The sequence below is a fragment of the Macaca thibetana genome, chromosome 7, assembly GCF_024542745.1.
Source record: "Macaca thibetana thibetana isolate TM-01 chromosome 7, ASM2454274v1, whole genome shotgun sequence".
In the NCBI taxonomy this organism is placed as follows: Eukaryota; Metazoa; Chordata; class Mammalia; order Primates; family Cercopithecidae; genus Macaca; species Macaca thibetana.
In genome coordinates, this window is record NC_065584.1 from 111,906,892 (window position 1) to 111,925,332 (window position 18,441).

At 34.9% G+C, this 18,441-nt stretch overlaps 2 protein-coding genes across 15 annotated transcripts in view; one reads left to right on the forward strand and one right to left on the reverse strand.

The window, feature by feature from the left end:
• UBE3A (ubiquitin protein ligase E3A) overlaps positions 1–18,441 on the forward strand; it is a 121,414-nt gene that overhangs the window by 67,553 nt on the left and 35,420 nt on the right. For 12 of the 14 annotated variants that reach the window (XM_050797982.1, XM_050797987.1, XM_050797984.1 and 9 more), the window contains 5 exons: positions 8,859–9,003; positions 12,469–12,674; positions 13,291–13,455; positions 14,561–14,716; positions 14,817–14,890. In XM_050797982.1, the coding sequence (XP_050653939.1) occupies positions 8,859–9,003; positions 12,469–12,674; positions 13,291–13,455; positions 14,561–14,716; positions 14,817–14,890 (746 nt within the window). The remainder of the gene's footprint in view (positions 1–8,858; positions 9,004–12,468; positions 12,675–13,290; positions 13,456–14,560; positions 14,717–14,816; positions 14,891–18,441) is intronic. The other 2 variants (XM_050797993.1, XM_050797998.1) reach the window with 1 other exon arrangement.
• The window catches only part of LOC126959065 (uncharacterized), a 186,933-nt gene that overhangs the window by 51,196 nt on the left and 117,296 nt on the right, over positions 1–18,441 (reverse strand). The gene's annotated exons all lie outside the window — the stretch shown is intronic.

Sequence of the window (18,441 nt, forward strand, 5' to 3'; positions counted from 1 at the left end):
AGTTGGGCTGCTAGATTAAAAACCTAGTAATGGGGATATCATGATACAGTTCAGTGAATTCATTTTAAAAGTGACTGAAAAAAATGATACCATATAGCATAGGAATACATGGACATTTCTGATCGTAGATATAAGTATTATACTTTGTTGTTCCTGTCCAAGTTTATAGATGTTTTCTACAAAGTATCGGTTGTATTATATAATGCTCACTCTATCTTTGAAAAAGAGTGGGTTTTCTAAATCTTGAATACTAGATCCAAAGTTTCTTTCATTCAGAAGAGAATAGAGTGTTGGGCAAAGACCAGAACAAGAGAAATGTGGAGATACCCAGTAATAAGTGTGGATGTGAAGTCTTGAACTGGGAGAAATGGTACAGTAAAACTATACCATAAAATTATAGGTAGTGTCCAAAAAATTCCATCATGTAAAATTCAGAGTTGTTTTATTGTGAACTTGATGAAGTGACCATGGCAGACCAGCGCCTGTTGCCAGTAAGAGTTGAGTCCTGCTGGGCCACTTAGAATATCCCTGTATGGACGGCACTGCCTGGCTGTGGTAGTTTCTTCCCACTTAAAAATTCATAGAGACAACTCTGGGTCTTGGAACTTCTGGAAAACAGCAGCTATTCCAAAAACTTGGGGATTCGTGGTGGTGCCTGTAACATCAAGTGCAGGGAGATCGAGCAGGGAAATACTGGAAACTCAGGTACTCGTCTTAACTTCCTGGTTTTCCAGATGGGGTTGCCATTTGTTGCTTTGCTTTTCTCCACAAAAGATTATTTTTAGTGTATCTATTTAAGAATATAAGAGTGGCCAGAAGACAGAAACCAATTGTCAGTCACATTTTACCAGAATTTACATTTGTCACAGGTGTATTGTCTCAGAGTTTTATTGTATTTCTAGTATTAGGTATCCCTGTCATTGCTGCTTTTTTATCCTCTTCAAGTAAAATTTAATGTCAACCAAAATTAAGGTAGTTAATAATACTATAGTATACTAGTAGAGAAAGTTGTCTGACACAACTAGGAAATGTGATTTTTACTTTAAAATGTATTTTAGTTTTAGAATGTCTAAATTTTAGTTTTAGAATTGTCTAAATTTGAGAATTCATAAAACCATAGCCCAGTGGAAAAAGTTGACATCTCAGAAATTACAAATTGCAGAGATTTTGTGTGTTTTTCTTTGTTACTGTTTTTGTTTTTGTTTTTAATGTCAGATATGTTTATAGTGGTGGAGAAAGATTCTGCATTATTTAAGCAACTCGGGTGGTTTTCTAGCAGAGACAAAAGGGGGCTTTAACTGCCTGAAGTCATTATTATTGCTTGCTTTCTGGTACCCTTTTTATTTCACTTACATAGTTTTGAGACACATGAATAATTAATACACTTAACGACTGATCATAAGGCAGCCAGCACCTTGCTTTACATAGTTTAGCAGAATGATAGGGTATTTTATAAGAGTGTGAGTGATGTTTTATGAAAGGTATGTTGAGGTCTGTCTATGACTATCCATTGTTGGAGCAGAACTGCAAATGCCGAAGCTACATACTTTATGTTTGGCTTCTTGAGGTGAGATCCCTTCTGCTGTCTTCATCAAAAGCTATGTCTAGCCTTTAAAAGCAATGAAATTACACTGTAAGATTCATTCCAGGGTTCAAAAAATTGTCTACCTTCCTTATCTGTCTTTTGCTCAGAAGTCTACTCAGTCTTATTTTCCTCAGTCCCCCCGTTTTTTTCTCTAGTAAAGCAAGCCTAACAAACAACAAAAGTTTAAGTACTTGGTGTATACTTTATTCTATTTCTTAAATTCTATTCTAGAATTTTAAGGAAACAACCGCTTTTAAAGCCTTCTCAGGTGTTAGTATAAAATTAACTGTGAGCTCTTTAATTATGGTAACTTTTTTTTTTTAGCAAGTTCTGCTTAATTATATCAAAACTAGATAATATGGTGTGGCCTATTATAAATCAGGATTCACTAGATAGTATATGTACTTGAATATTGCCTGCCGACAAAAGCAGTTCACTTCAGAAGTCATGTGTGTTAGGCAGTTTAATAAACTGTTAAAGTAGAAAGAGATGATGCTCACTGAGAAGCTTCTTAGGGACTCTAAATGCTCCCACTAAGCAGATTTTACTCTTAACTAACTTTCTCCCTTGCTTTCTCTTCTTCCTTTTCTTTCTTTCTTTTTTTTTAAAAAAATAACAGAATGTGAAAACACTGGAAAAACCAGCATCAAAATAGGTCTTAGAAGTAAAATTGATAACCTGTGTAATTTTTTGAACTAAGTATTCACAGCAGGTGATGATTATGATAAAGCCACATATTTTAGTAACACATAGTAGAAGGTCTATAGTAGAAAGTGGTTTAAGATTATTCTCTCATGTGAAAGCTCAAAAGTAGTGATGAGTTTTTCAAGACCTTATTTCCCAAGAATCTCTGCTTTTTAAGCCTCATTCTTATATATCACAGTGAACAAACTATTGGCCACTTTTTTATGACTTGCTAATTTTGGAACTGTATAGCAGCGTTGGGTAGAAAAGAAGAAATGAGAAACTTTGTGGTAAGCTTAACATTGATAAATAAAATTATGGGATCTTAGGCTTTAAGAGCTGAAAGAGTTCACTCCTTAGTTTAGAAATCAAGCCCAGAAAATAGTGACTTCATATATGAGACTCTTGTATGTTTTCTGTTGAGGAGTGGTAACTTGAATTAATAATTATGGATTTTTTTAAAAAAGAAAAATATATTCATTGCTTTTGTATATGGTGATATTCAAAGCAGACTAGCAGCTTTTTTCCTGAGGTTTTTAGAGAAATTGTCTTTGATGACAAGAGAAGAATTCATGTTTGTAGTATTTTAATCTCTGATTGTAGAAAACACTATAATTTTATTACTGCTAAGACAGAAAAATACCAGCAATTCATTGTAAGATGCTGTCATTTGTATGGTATAATCTGATTTCACAGATAATGTGAAAAAAGAAAAGTGAATTTTAGAATCAATAGAATATAAATTGTCTCTTCACAAACACTTTAGAACTGCCTAAGAACACCCCCACCCTACCCCGTTTAGCTTACTGCCATAGTTCCCCTAGGACTGACTTTCAGTATTTTTTTGTTATTGTTCCTTAGAAAACAGTACAGTGATAAACATGAGCTTAGACTTCACCTTTCATTGAATGAAGACACTCCTAAATGTGATGAGGTTTTTACATATTTACCCATTTGCGTGTTCTTTTACAAGTAGATAATTTCTCATTTTTCTTAGATGAAGCACTTCCAAGGATAGTATGTATTAAGATTTTTTAAATTACTTCTTAAAGGAGAAGATAGAGGTTATAAGTTTATGGAAGAACATAGTATTGCCATCATGAGGTCTCCCAAACTGCCTTCACATCTGAATGCGAAAATTGTTCTAAAAAAAAAAAATCCAGGGCCCTATCCTTTAAGAGGTTTAGATTAGAAGCTGTATTGTAGAGCCTATGAATCTGTATTTCTGGTAATACTCCACAGATATTTTGATAAAGCCAGACTCCAATATTTGGGAAGGTGGCTTTTGGTACATCTTGGGTTGGGGTGTTTGTGCATGTATGTTTATGTATGTATGTATGTGAGCATACATAGAGAAAGGAAGGCCATTTTGATATACAAGTATGTTTGTGTCTTTCGGAAACTCAGATTTTTAAGAGGATCATGGGGGCAGCAAGCTTGGAATAGAGGATGATGGTGGTGTGAAACTTGGTTCCAATTAGTCAGGGAGTTCTAGAATTTCACATAAATACCTAAAAACCAAAAGGAATGGCTGAGATGTGGAATTGAATAGGGAAGTTCAAAAATAGGAATTAGCACAAATAAAGGTGATTGGCACAAATAAAAAGCCCCACTACCAGGAGGTTCTGCAAAATCCCCTCTGAAAGTCACTGGCCCTTTTCATCTGGTTTCTAATAGCCCAGTCTAACCCAGCTTCCAGCATTTTCAGCTCCCAGCTTCCAGCGTTGGTGAACACTCTTATTATTGAAACACGAACTTAATTCTTTTATTCATTCATTGACTCACAGAGCTTTAAAAATAAGATTATTCTGTGCTGCTCTAGGTATATTTAATTTTATCTTACACATACAGTATATTGTGGTTAACATGTAATTTCCATTGTTCTTGTGATTTATTCTAATTGAAATAAAAAATGAAACCAAGAAATATTCTTAGTTTATGCCCTCAAAGTAATTTCTCAGAAACTGAATGAGAGAATGAAGCCTATATATACATAGATCCTCAGCATTATATAATAATTTAAGACAATGAAACATCAAACTTCTTAGTATTACATGTGAGGAAAATGAAATCTAAAAGAGATTCTAGCCTACATAAATTAATGGCAGAATTGGAAGTAGAAGTCAGGATTCCAGGTCTCATGGACATACGTGATTATGTGATTTGGTATTACCCAAACATTTAAACTACATTTGAGATGTAACAGACTTTTCTTCATGTGTTTATAGTGAACATGAAAAAATTAATCTGGATAACCTAGAAATCTCAGGCAATAGTTTAAGCCTCAAGTTGACTGAAGTAGTTGAAGCTAGCCTTTCTTAGAAATCCCAGGCATTCTTAAGTGTTAGAGGTCTCTCTTATCTGAGTACTGCTTCTACTTAAATATTCATGCTATTAAAGATTTTTTAAAAAAAAATTATGAATGGGTTTGATGTAATAGCTCAGGAAACTAAGATTTTAAGTGAGGAGGTTTTCCTTTTGATTCCTGTAAGTCTAGTAATACCATATTTTGATATTAAGATGTCATCCTGCTAGGTATTCTGCAAATACTTTGATATCAGGTCAGATTTTTTAAAAAAATGAACACCCTAGGATTTCTTCATCATGGCCAATTAAAAAGTTCAGAAATTAAAAATCATTTTATCCAGCAATTGATGAAGTCAAGAGTCCTAAAGAAGAGGAAGTTACGCAGTGAAGAGGTAGCTATGATTATATCCAGGATGTTTTTGTTTATTTTTCCCCAGTAATCTCTGTCTCTTGCTAGTGTCCATATTAAATAAATGCAACATACGCTGTACTTTTAAAAATACCTAAAAATTCACATCTGTATACCAAATAAATTCAGGCATGCATGCACATTCTCCTTTTTAGAATGTTTTGACGTAGTCTTCCAAATTTCAAATATTCTAATGCATTTAAAACAACTTCTGACTTACAGTTTTATGGTGAAGTTTGTGTTTAAACAACAACAACATACAGTTTTAAATAGCATAACTATTAGGGAAAGAATACACCTTTACGGTTTATATTTGTTAAATCTTTTTTAAATTGAACAATGGATGGAGGTTATTTTTAAGAAAAAGAATTATCAGTACAGCTATTTATGTAATAATGGCCTTTATCAAAATGGTTATTGCTAAATTTTATGTGTTAATTAAAATAAAATAGTTTTAAGGGCTATTTATGTATTCTGTTTTTACTATTTTATTTTTTGAGACGGGGTCTTAACTCTGTCATCCAGGCTGGAGTACAGTGGCGCGATCTCGGCTGACTGCAGACTTGACCCTCCCACCTCAGCCTCCCGAGTAGCTGGGATGACAGGTGCATGCCACCACTCCCCACTAATTTTTTTTTTTTTTTTTTTGAGTTTTTTGTAGAAACAAGGTTTCGTCATGTTGCCCAGGCTGGTCTCAAACTGCTGGGCTCAAGCAATCTGCTTGCCTTGGTTTCCCAAAGTGGTGGGATTACAGGTGTGAGCCACGGCACCCGGCCTTTATTTTTAAGTGGCACAGTATTTTATGAAATCACTTATGTGTAGCAGAATGGTAATCTAAAATAGGTAATAACAAAATTTTTGTCTACAGAATTCAGTTACCAACTACTTTTCAAATTACTCTCTTTACATATTTATATTCGAACATATTCTGACTCTGAAAAATGTATTTGTTGTAAAAAATGGAAAAATATGGAAAAGAATAAGGAAAATAAAAATCACTCATAATCCTAAAAAAAAAATTATTGGTCATCATTGAAGAGAGTTTTAGAACCAATAAAATAACAGCAACAACAGCTAGTACTTTTAAATACTAACTTTATGCAGGGAATCTAAGCAGTTCAAACATTAATTTATTGCTATAGTATTATGCTTATTTTACAGATGAAATAGGTAAAGTTGTATGTTTACATTTACAATAGAACATATTGCATTGCATTACATTCTTTTGGCACCAAGGTGGAGAGCATAGAATAGAGATCAGTGGAAGTGGACAGGCATGTAACATCTTATGGATAATAAAGATAAATTTGCTTCAGTTGTCATTTGACATGTCTTAGGTAGAGCTGAGACTAGGTAGAACACAGGGCCTCTCAATCCCGTAGAAATTCTCCACCACGTCCTTTAAAAGGTTTTACATTGATGATGAGGAGTCAGCTCTCATCTATGAATGTTAGTGGGGAAAAGCTGTAGAATGCATAGTCTAAATACCAGATAATCTTTTTTTTTTTTTCCACTTTGGAATACATTATATTTGATAAAAGCAAGTATACCTTTGGATGTAAAGGTACATATAAACACTGACTTACATCTTTAACACTAGCCAGTTGGGAACTGGCATAAGGAAACTCAGAATGGATTACATGGCAATATGGAATGTTGGCCTGGTCCCACATTTGAGCTAAGATGTTAATTCTAATTTTAGTCTCCTCAGAATTCTATATACTCCGTAGCTTGAAACAGGTTTCCAACTGGAACTATTTTTTTTTCCCCAAGGTTATTTTCACATCTACATTTGTTTGACTGTAGATCTTGGAACTAGTCTATATCAAGTTCCTTTGGGGACACAAAATTGCAAATCTTTTGTTCAAAGAGCAAAATTGTTTTAAAAGGTAACACTTTCTCATATATTCTTAATAAGCCTTCACAACTTATAGTATGTTGAGGAAACTGAGGCTTAATTGAATCGCTTGCTAAAGTTTAAAGGTTAAAAGTTATGGTAAGTGAGAGGTGGGACTAGTAAGGTGTATTCTGACTGACTTTTGATCTTTCCACAACAAAACAGTCTCAAACTGTGTGGCCTAAAAATGATTTTGTAAATATTAGAGATGGGTGTTGAACAAGAACAGACATTATTTAAATCTAAAGACTAAATTCACAGGATGGGACCCTAAAGTTGGAAGATACCCAGAAGATAATTTCAGCTAGTTTTGTCAAACTCTTTGACTGCAATCCCTAGTATTTTACATAGCATCCCAGTACATACATATCCGTCTGATATCTAATTGAAACAGAAGTTTCACAAAACAGTAGGTGTCCATTACTTTGTGGAATGCATTCTGATTTTCCCATTGCTGATTGCAAACCACTAAATGGATTAGACTACCCACTAATGAGTTGCAGGTGACAAGTTTGAAAAAAACAATGCTCTAGGGCAACCTGACCTGATGCGTTAATTTATGAGATTTTATTTTTTATAGACAGACTAGATTGTCCAAATGAGTATTACCTTAACTACTATTGTGCTGTATTACAGTTATTTCAATGATTATTGCATTTTTCAAAACCATTTTTAAAACTCTGTTTGGAATAGTTGGAATAACCTGAACACATTTAATATCCTGTTTTGGTAAATTTTCATCTCCAAGATTAAAATTTTTTAACCAGCCAACAGATGTTTGAAGGCAAGTTAGGAGATATGATGGATACTGGATACAGTATCCATCCATGTACTAGATACAGTCTCTGTCCATGTACTGGATACAGTCGTACTGTTAGTAAATTTTAGATACATAAAATAAAACAAAATGCAGTATAAACAGTTAATATTGCTAGTGTTGATTTTGTGATTAATCTCAATGAGGTTAATTACTGCATATTCATAATTCTATAGGTACACAAGAATATTTGGTAAAAGATTTATAGTTGAGAAAATGCTAGACACTAAAGTTTGATAACTTACAATTTAAGAGTAAGGGCCGGGTGCGGTGGCTCACGCCTGTAATCCCAGCACTTTGGGAGGCCAAGGTGGGAGGATCATGAGGTCAGGAGTTCGAGACCAGCCTGACCAACATGGTGAAACCCCGTCTCTACTAAAAATAAAAAATGTAGCCAGGTGTAGTGGCACCTGCCTGTAATCCCAGCTACTCAGGAGGCTGAGGCAGGAGAATCACTTGAACCCAGGAGGCAGAGGTTGCAGTGAGCTGATACCGCGCCACTGCACTCCAGCCTGGGCAACAGAGTGAGACTTCATCCCAAAAAAAAAAAAAGTAAGGACATGAGTAAGGTTATGTCTCACCTACTTTTAAGGAAATGTGAATATAAGATGGGTTCTAACCCATTAAAAGGTGGTAATTTGTACTAAGTCCTATTGTGAGAGATCATAAACTGCTTTACTATTCAGTGTACTTTTCTTAATTGAAATATTTTACTTATGACAGTAGATATTAAGACTTAACTCTTGAGTTTCTATTCTAATAAAAATAAAGGACTACTAATGGACAATTTTGAGGTCAGACTTCTACTCCATTGTTTTTGCTGAAAGTATTTAGCTGCTTTTCCATGTCCTAACTGTGTAGTCCAGACTTGTTAACACACAAGTAATAAAATCTTAATTAACTGTATGTTAATTTTGTAATAAATCAGTAAAGTTCGTAAGCTTTTTACTTATGCTGGTATCTTTTGTGTCTTTTTCATTATCATTAAGACTGAATCTTTGTCTTCACTGGCTTTTTATCAGTTTGCTTTCTGTTTCCATTTACATACAAAAAGTCAAAAATTTGTATTTGTTTCCTAACCCTACTCCTTGTTTTTATTTTGCCTTTTTCTTGATACTAGCAGTCATCATCTTTTCATGTTTGTCTTTTCAATCACTAGCTAGAGATGATCGCTATGGAAAATCCTGCAGACTTGAAGAAGCAGTTGTATGTGGAATTTGAAGGAGAACAAGGAGTTGATGAAGGAGGTGTTTCCAAAGAATTTTTTCAGCTGGTTGTGGAGGAAATCTTCAATCCAGATATTGGTAAATAGTTTAGTAATGTGATTATGGTGTCATATTGTCTTTTTGAGTTAGTTATTTGTTTATCTTAGTTGATAAATATTCTCAGCTATGAAGAGCAGCAAAAGAAGGATTTGGTATGGATTACCCGGAATCACACATCATGACTGAATTTGTAGGTTTTAGGGACTGATTTGTATCACTAATTTATTCAAATTATTCTATTTCTTAGAAGGAATATTCTAATGAAGGAAATTATCTCTTTGGTAAATTGAATCGAAAGCACTTTAGAATGGTACGTTGGAACAGTTGGAGGGATTTCTTTGCTTTTTGTTGTCTAAAACCATCATCAAACTCACGGTTTTCCTGACCTGTGGACTTCAAAGAACAATGATTTGAAGAGTGTTGAGAGACTGTCTCACAAGTATGTCGTGCTCAAAGTTAAGAAACACTAGCTGGTATCACATGAAGGTTTATTTGCTATGGGATTTATTGGGGCTTAATATAGGTAATGTTTTCCCCAAACTTTTTGAACTCCAGAACTCTTTTTCTGCCCTACCAGAAGAGTTGTTGTTGAACACAGTTTGGGAAAGGCTGATGGGATATGGACATTTGAAAGTGAAAGATCAGAATTTTAGTTTTTGCCCTTTTGTGATAAAGTAGAACAGGGAAAAGATGCAGTCTTTTGGGTAGTCTACTTAACTGCATAATTCTCAACTGGTTTAGTTTCTACTGTAAATACAACCACTTAGTAACTGAACTTTCTTACATTTAAAATTGAGTACATGACAATTATAGGAAAAGGTTTCCACTGAAGGTACCATCAGAATTGTGAGGAGTATGCGTAGAATAATGTATGTCATTTCCCTTCAGCTTTGAGATTTGAGCTGTTATAGCCTGTTGATTCTAATTGAGTTGACCTTTCTATTACTGTTCTTAGTCACACACACACACCCCCTTTATCCATAGTCTAGCTAGTGTTTTATTAATAACTAAAAAACTATGCCATTTGTATGTAGTTTGTTCTAAGTAAATCAAAGATACATAAGACCGTGCCCTTTTTTTGAGATACAAAATTATAAACTTCATAAGGTTCTTAAATTTGGTAAACCTTAGCTCTAGCTTTTGATGTATCTAGAAATGTAAAACCTTAGCTATAAAGCATACTGCATTATATGCAGAAATACTTGTAAGAAAAAACATAGATTAAGCAGTTCCAGTAAGGTAACTGAATTGATGGCAGTAGAAGTATCAAAAAGGAATATTTTACAGGAGGTTATGGTGCTTTTCTCCCTGGAACATGAGAAAATGTGCCTAAAATGGAACTTCAGAGTTATATTCTGATTAACTTATAGCTTATAACTCTTGGTTCCAAGGAAGGGCATTTGTGACATTTTATCAAATTCATTAATTTTTTAGACACACCATTGCCAACTTGAACAAATTTATTAATTGTAATTACTTGTCAGCTGTTCTTGATCCTGTTAATACCATATTTATAACTGAAAGCATTTCCATGGATATTGTAACTTGGCCTGTAAAAAATGTTTAGATAGAAACCATGAAACTCAAATATGAGTTGTTTAATTTTCAAACCATTTTGCATTCAGAAAATGTCCTAGGCTTAATTCATGCATCTAATGATCGAGGAAACATGTTAAAGCTCCATATTTTTAAACTTAAAGTGATAATAACATTTTCAAAGATTTTAAAATTCTTAAAAACTCTCGTTAAAATACTTATATACTGTATAATTTGATTTCTGATTTCTAAGCTCCACTTTTCTATTGGAAATTACAGATTTTTTTTCAGACTTAATTCTTAAGATGTTTTCATTGTTTCACAGTAGAAACTAAACATTTAGTAAAACGAAAACATTCTAAATTCAATTAAAATTTCTTTTCCCTAGTCATTTAAAAGGGAAGAAATCAATTTTTAGTAGTACTCATTCAGATAAAACCAAAGATTCCAATTTTCCTTTTTTTAAGTCTTATTTTTTGGTGGAGGGAGGCAGGATCTGGCTCTGATGCCCAGGCTGGAGTGTAGTGGCTCTATCTTGGCTCACTGCAACCTTCACCTCCCAGGCTGAAGACTCAAACCATCCTCATGCATCAACCTCTCAAGTAGCTGAGACTACGGGCGCATGCTACCACACCCAGCTTATTTTTGTGTTTTTGTAGAGATGGGGTTTCGCCATCTTGCCCAGGCTGGTCTTGAACTCCTGAGCTCAAGTGATCTGCCTGCCTCAGTATCCCCAAAGTGCTGGGATTACAGGTGTGAACTACCACACCCGGCCCCAATTTTCCAATGAGTGATATAAAAAAGGCCTCTACGCAGACGCCTGTAGTCCCAACTATTCCGGAGGCTGAGGCCGGAGAATGGCATGAACCCGGGAGGTGGAGCTTGCAGTAAACCGAGTTCGCACCACTGCACTCCAACCTGGGCGACAGAGTGAGACTCTGTCTCAAAAAAAAAAAAAAAAAAAAAAGCCTCCGTGATTGAGGATTGCATAGTGAAGACCATGTGAAATTGAAAGACTACTAAACTACTATTCTTTTTACATATTAGCCCATAATTAATGTGTATTAAATAGCTTTGTTTATCTAAGTTCATCAGATTTATCCAAGTTTATGTATTTTAGATCATTTGATTTTATTAGGAAAATGCTAGAAAAATTTCATGGCACCATTGTCTGATTTTGAAAAAACAAACCTTTCCTTACTGTGATTAAAAATTGTTTTTTAGGCCAGGCGTGGTGGCTCACGCCTGTAATCCCAGCACTTTGGGAGGCTGAGGCGGGCAGATCACGAGGTCAAGAGATGGAGACCATCCTGGCAAACATGGTGAAACCCCTTCTCTACTAAAAATAAAAAATTAGCTGGGCATGGTGACGCACGCCTATAGTCTCAGCTACTCAGGAGGCTGAGGCAGGAGAATCTCTTGAACCTAGGAGGCGGAGGTTGCAGTAAGCTGAAATCGTGCCACTCCAGTCCAGCCTGGGCGACACAGCAAGATTCCATCTCAAGAAAAAAAATAAAAAATTGTTTTCAAAAATAGTACGTGTAGTACAAATATAAGTAATTATATTTTTATAAATGAAACACTTTCAAAATATAGCCATTTTTTGTTTTTTTTATGTTTATTTTTCAGCTATGGGTGGATAAAGTAGGAATATAACTTTTCTTATGTTACAGTAGAAAATTAGAAAGCTTGAATTTAATGAACGTATTTTTCTACCCGATGCCACCAAATTACTTACTACTTTATTCCTTTGGCTTCATAAAATTACATATCACTATTCACCCCAATTTATAACAGTTAGATATATGTGGACATTGTTTTCTCAAGTGCTAATAGAAATCAATGTTGCATGCCTAATTACATATATTTTAAATGTTTTATATGCATAATTATTTTAAATTTACATTTGTGTTATCATTCCTTAATAAAATACAAAAGTAATGTATTTTAAAAAATCATTTCTTACAGGTATGTTCACATACGATGAATCTACAAAATTGTTTTGGTTTAATCCGTCTTCTTTTGAAACTGAGGGTCAGTTTACTCTGATTGGCATAGTACTGGGTCTGGCTATTTACAATAACTGTATACTGGATGTACATTTTCCCATGGTTGTCTACAGAAAGCTAATGGGGAAAAAAGGAACTTTTCGTGACTTGGGAGACTCTCACCCAGTAAGTTGTCATTTTTTAATTCAGTCTCTTAGATTTTATTTAAATGCAAAAATACAATTTATTTATATCAAAATTTTAAAGTTTTTGTTTAGAATCTTTGTTGATACTTTTATGAATAAGATTATGTTTTAATCTGACCGAAGTACGACAAACACTTAAAAACTCAAAGGGGGACATTTTTATATATTGCTGTCAGCACAAAGCTTTTTAAAGATTGATTCCATAGAGAAGTGTTTCTAAACATTTTGTTTGTGCTTTAGTGAAATCTTAAGAGATAGGTAAAATCAGAGCAGCCCTGGCTAAGGGTCTTGGTAGCTACAGTGAGTGTGCCTGCTGCCACCCCCACCCTCACCTTGAGACACCACAGAATTTCTTATAGAGCACAGTGTGAAATCTGTTGCTAAATTGGTGGTGTGGAGTTTCTCAGCAGAGAATGGAACATCACAGTGACTGACAGTCTTTCTTTTATAGGTTGGAAACTATTTGGGGGACTGGAAGGATACTGTCTACACTTTTTACAATAAGATTTTTGTTATCTTCTAAGAAGAGTGATATAAATTATTTGTTGTATTTTGTAGTTCTATGGTGGCCTCAATTTACCATTTCTGGTTGCTAGGTTCTGTATCAGAGTTTAAAAGATTTATTGGAGTATGAAGGGAATGTGGAAGACGACATGATGATCACTTTCCAGATATCACAGACAGATCTTTTTGGTAACCCAATGATGTATGATCTAAAGGAAAATGGTGATAAAATTCCAATTACAAATGAAAACAGGAAGGTAATAAATGTTTTTATGTCATGTTTTGTCTCTTAACAATTTCAAAGCATGTATGCTTATAATTTTTAAAGAAGTATCTAATACAGTCTGTACAAAAAAAAACACACAAATCAAGTAACCAAGTTTATGTAAATGCTAGAGTCCAGTTTTCTAAATCTTGAATATAAGCTGGTATGAAAGCACACAGTTGGGCACTAAAGCCCCTTTTAGAGAAAGAGGACATGAAACAGGAGACAGTCAATAGCTAAGTGTGGTTGTAGGATAAAGCAAGAAGCAGGGTGTTTCCTGTATTAAGCTGTAAACAGGAACCTCATGATTAAGGTCTTTATCACAGAACAAATAAAAATTACATTTAATTTACACATGTATATCCTGTGTGTGATGTAAATACATTTCTGAAAAGTATTCTTTACATTAGATTGGGGCTTCTGTTGACTAAAATGTGTTCGTCTGGAATGGGAATAACCCAGAACATGACAAGGAAAACATTATGACGAACATATAGTACACCTTTGAGAAACATATTTATATTGGTATAATTTTTTTATTAAGTATTATACACACTAAGGGTACAAAGCACATTTTCCTTTTATGATTTGATACAGTAGTTTATGTGCCAGTCAGTAGTTCCACATTTTTGCTGAACTGGATACCGTAGGCAGCTTACCAAATATTCTATGGTAGAAAACATGGGACTTCCTGGTTTGATTAAATCAAATACATTATACTCTCTTAAAACGGTGGCATTTATAAATAGATGGGTACATGATTTAAATGTGTCTGTCTGCATACCTAGTTGAGCGAACCTAAAGAATTTTCTGTGTCTCCAGCATTTATATTCAGTTCTGTTTAATACATTGTCAAAATTGACATTTATATGTATGACAGTTGTATGTATATGGCCTTTTCATAGTTTAATATTGGCCATAACAGAGAATTGTGAAATTGTAAGAAGTAGTTTTCTTTGTAGGTGTAAAATTGAATTTTTAAGAATATTCTTGAATGTTTTTTTCTTGGAAAAATTAAAAAGCTATGCAGCCCAATAACTTGTGTTTTGTTTGCATAGCATATTATAAGAAGTTCTTGTGATTAATGTTTTCTACAGGAATTTGTCAATCTTTATTCTGACTACATTCTCAATAAATCAGTAGAAAAACAGTTCAAGGCTTTTCGGAGAGGTTTTCATATGGTGACCAATGAATCTCCCTTAAAGTACTTATTCAGACCAGAAGAAATTGAATTGCTTATATGTGGAAGCCGGGTAAGAAAGCAGGTGTCTGCAGAAAGTCATGTATCAATTTATTGTTTGTAATGATACAGTAGTATAGCAGATACTAAGACATATTTTCTTAAATTTGCAGAATCTAGATTTCCAAGCATTAGAAGAAACTACAGAATATGACGGTGGCTATACCAGGGACTCTGTTCTGATTAGGTGAGGTACTTAATTCTTCAAAGGAAGATTTGATTCACCAAAGGGGTGTGTGATTTTGCTTCTGACCTTTATCTCTAGGCACTAATTCCCAAATAAGCAAACTCACAAATTGTTATCTATATACTTAGATTTGTGTTTGTAATATAATCACCGTTTTTCAGAGCTAATCTTGTGATTGCTTTCATGAATGAAGTGTTGTTATATGTAAGTCTCATGTGTTCTCCTGCATTTGGGGTATGGATTATCTAGTATTTCTCACTGGCTAAGAGTATGCTTACTGCTGGTTAGAAGATAATTCAAATAAGGCTACCACTTCTGCATATTTTTCCTTTCTGTTGAACTCTGCATTTGTGAACTACATGGCTACCCAGGATCAAGCACCTTTTGAGTGAAATGGTACAGTGTTTTATTTAATTCTTAAGATAATATGTCCAGATACATAGTAGTATTTCCATTTTACACCTTAAGAAACTGAGCCCTGAATTCTCACAGAAAGATGTAGAGGCTCCCAGTTCTATCTGCTTTTAAGCAAATGCCCTTGCTACTGTACTGTCTACTTCTGTGTACTATGCCATCCAATTCTGAAAGACATAGGCTTCCCCATCCCGTACTGAGACTGGTTCAAGAGACAAAAATACCCTTTTGGCAGCCACTGATGGATTGCAGTGAGAAGGTATGCAAACAGGTACCTTCCTGGAAGTTGTCTCCCAAGGCTATTGCTCTAAGACTCAAGTATATAAACACTAGAATGAGTATCAACTCTAGCAGTAAATGTTATTTTTATATTACAGTTGACCCTTGAACAATGCAGCTGTGAACTTCATGGGTCCTCTAACATGCAGATTTTTTTTCTCAACTAAGGGCCGATCCAGTATTGGTGGGACTCAGAAGCTGCATATACAGAGGGCTGACTTTCATACACACCAGGTCCGCAGGGCCAACTGCGGAACTTGAGTGTGCATGGATTTTGGTATACACAAGCAGTCCGGGAACCAGTCCCTGTCACGTATACCAAGAGATGGCTGTATGTTACGTTATATTCATTTGTTCTGTTATTTTATAAGGTTCTTCATTGTAGTTTGTGGGAATTCACCAGTATTTCTTCTTTTTGGTGCACCTTTGGTCATTTCTGGCAGCAGTGGTAAATGTATTTACTCTTAGCAACCTCTATGCTGCTACCTATTCAGTTTCAAAGGTGATTCATTAAAGGGCACAAGGAGTATAACAGCAATATCTCTGTAATATGATTGATCATAGATATAATTTCTAATAGTTATGAAGTCATATCTTGATGCATCTCTGAGAATAGTTGAACATATCTTGTGCTATTCTTTATAGAGAAATTATCTTTGAAATTAAAGTCTTAATTTTATTTCTAGCTTTTTATAACAACATAATCCCTACTTGGTGTGTGTCTTAAGGTCATTTTTAAATATATGATTTGAAGGGCAAGCTAGTGTTATGTGAAAAATGACAGATAAAGTAGCTTCCAACTCATCATCGGAGTTGATGATATTCTAAACCTTTTCTAACTAAATTCAGCTTAATTTTCTCAATATAAATATGATGAAAATATTAATTCATTAAATAGTCTACAAGTATTCGGTAGTTGAAGACTTAAAATAGTGCTTGTAATAACAGGAGAAAAAGGACAATACAGGTATATCTCACTTTATTGCACTTTGCAGATACTTTGTGATTTTGGCGGCAACCCTGCATCAAGCAGGTCTGCCAGCACCATTTTTCCAAGAAAATGTGCTCACTTCATTAGCATTTTTAGCAATGATTTTAAATTAAGATAATGTACTTATTTTTAGGCAATGCTATTACACACTTGACTACAGTATAGTGTAAACATAACTTCTGTAAGCACTGGGAAACAAAAAAATGTGTGTGACTCACTTTACTGCCATAATCACTTTATTTGCCATTGTCTAAAACTGAACTGGCAGTATCTCTGGGGTATGCCTGTATAGATATTTTGGTTGGTATTATTGTTGCAGAATTCATAAAAATAACAGCGAGGCTGCTTAATATATTTCAGCTAAAAATTGCCAGCATAATTAATAGTAAACCACTAGAAATAAGATTTTGTTAATTTTTTTTTTTTTTTTGAAACAGTCTTGCTCTGTCATTCAGGCTGGAGTACAGTTTGGCGTGGTCTCAGCTCATTGCAACCTCCGCTTCCCGGGTTCAGGTGATTCTCCTGCCTCAGTCTCCTGAGTAGCTAGGGTTACAGATGCACACCACTACGCCTGGCTAATGTTTGTATTTTTAGTAGAGATACGGTTTTGCCATGTTGGCCAGGCTGGTCTCAAACTCCTGACCTCAGGTGATCCGCCCGCCTTGGCCTCCTACAGTGCTGGGATTACAGGCGTGAGCCACCGTGCCTAGCAAAATCAACTCTGAATCTGAATCAAACCTTTGAAACAAAAATTACCAATCAAAAAAACGTGCAGTCCCTGCCCCTAACTTTGAAAAAGTGACAAGGAAGGACATTTGGAAAGATGTCTCTAAGCAGTCAACAAGAAATGAAACCAGGGAGAGCTCTTTCAGCAACTGAAAAATACATGCAAAAAAGCCCGAGGCGGACAGTTCACCCGAAGCCAGGGGTTTGAGATTAGCCTGGCCAACATGGTGAAACCCCGTCTCTACTAAATATACAAAAATTAGCTGGGTGTGGTGGCAGCCACCTGTAATCCCAGCTCCTCGGGAGGCTGAGGCAGGAGAGTCTCTTGAACCTAGGAGGCGGAGGTTGCAGTGAGCCTAGATCACACCACTGCACTCCAGCCTGGGCAACAAAGTGAGACTCTGTCTCAAAAAAAACGAAAAACAGATTCAGACTTTATTTCCTTCCCAAATACTTCATAGATGTTGGTTTACAGGAATAACTTAAAGTCTCACTTGCTTTCTGTCTTTTCTAGTAATTTTTATCATAGATTCTGATTGCCTAGATCTGCTAATTCATTAAGGGTTGCGAAATTGTGATATTTGAATTCTTTATTCCTCCTTCCTTTATTACCTGTAATACTTCTTAAGAAAAACTCTTTCTCATCAACTCTATGACTACCCTAAATTACAGATCCACATATAGGACCTGTATACATGTATATAAATATGTACATATCAGATACAATAATGCTTAATTCTTTCCCATTATTTACTAATTTTCAAAATAATGTGATTCCCTAACTGCTCTCTAAATGTTAATCAATGTGGTGGTAATAATGGTGGTGTCGATGTTGTGTGGGGTAAAATTTTAATACAGTGAAATACCCAGGGCTTAACTGGGTTCGTTTTTAAAAATTACGTTTATGTAACCATATTTCAGTCAAGGTATAGACTATGTCCATTAACACAGAGTTCCCATGTTTTCCCTTCCAGTGAATCTCTGTCCCCCATTAGAACAGACAATAACTGTCCTAATTGCTGTCACTGTACATTACTTTTGTCTGCTCTAGAATTTCTTATGAATGGAATCTTATATACTTGTACTGCATCGAGACTCTTTAGATTCATCCATGTTATTGCATTGATTTATAGTGCCTTTA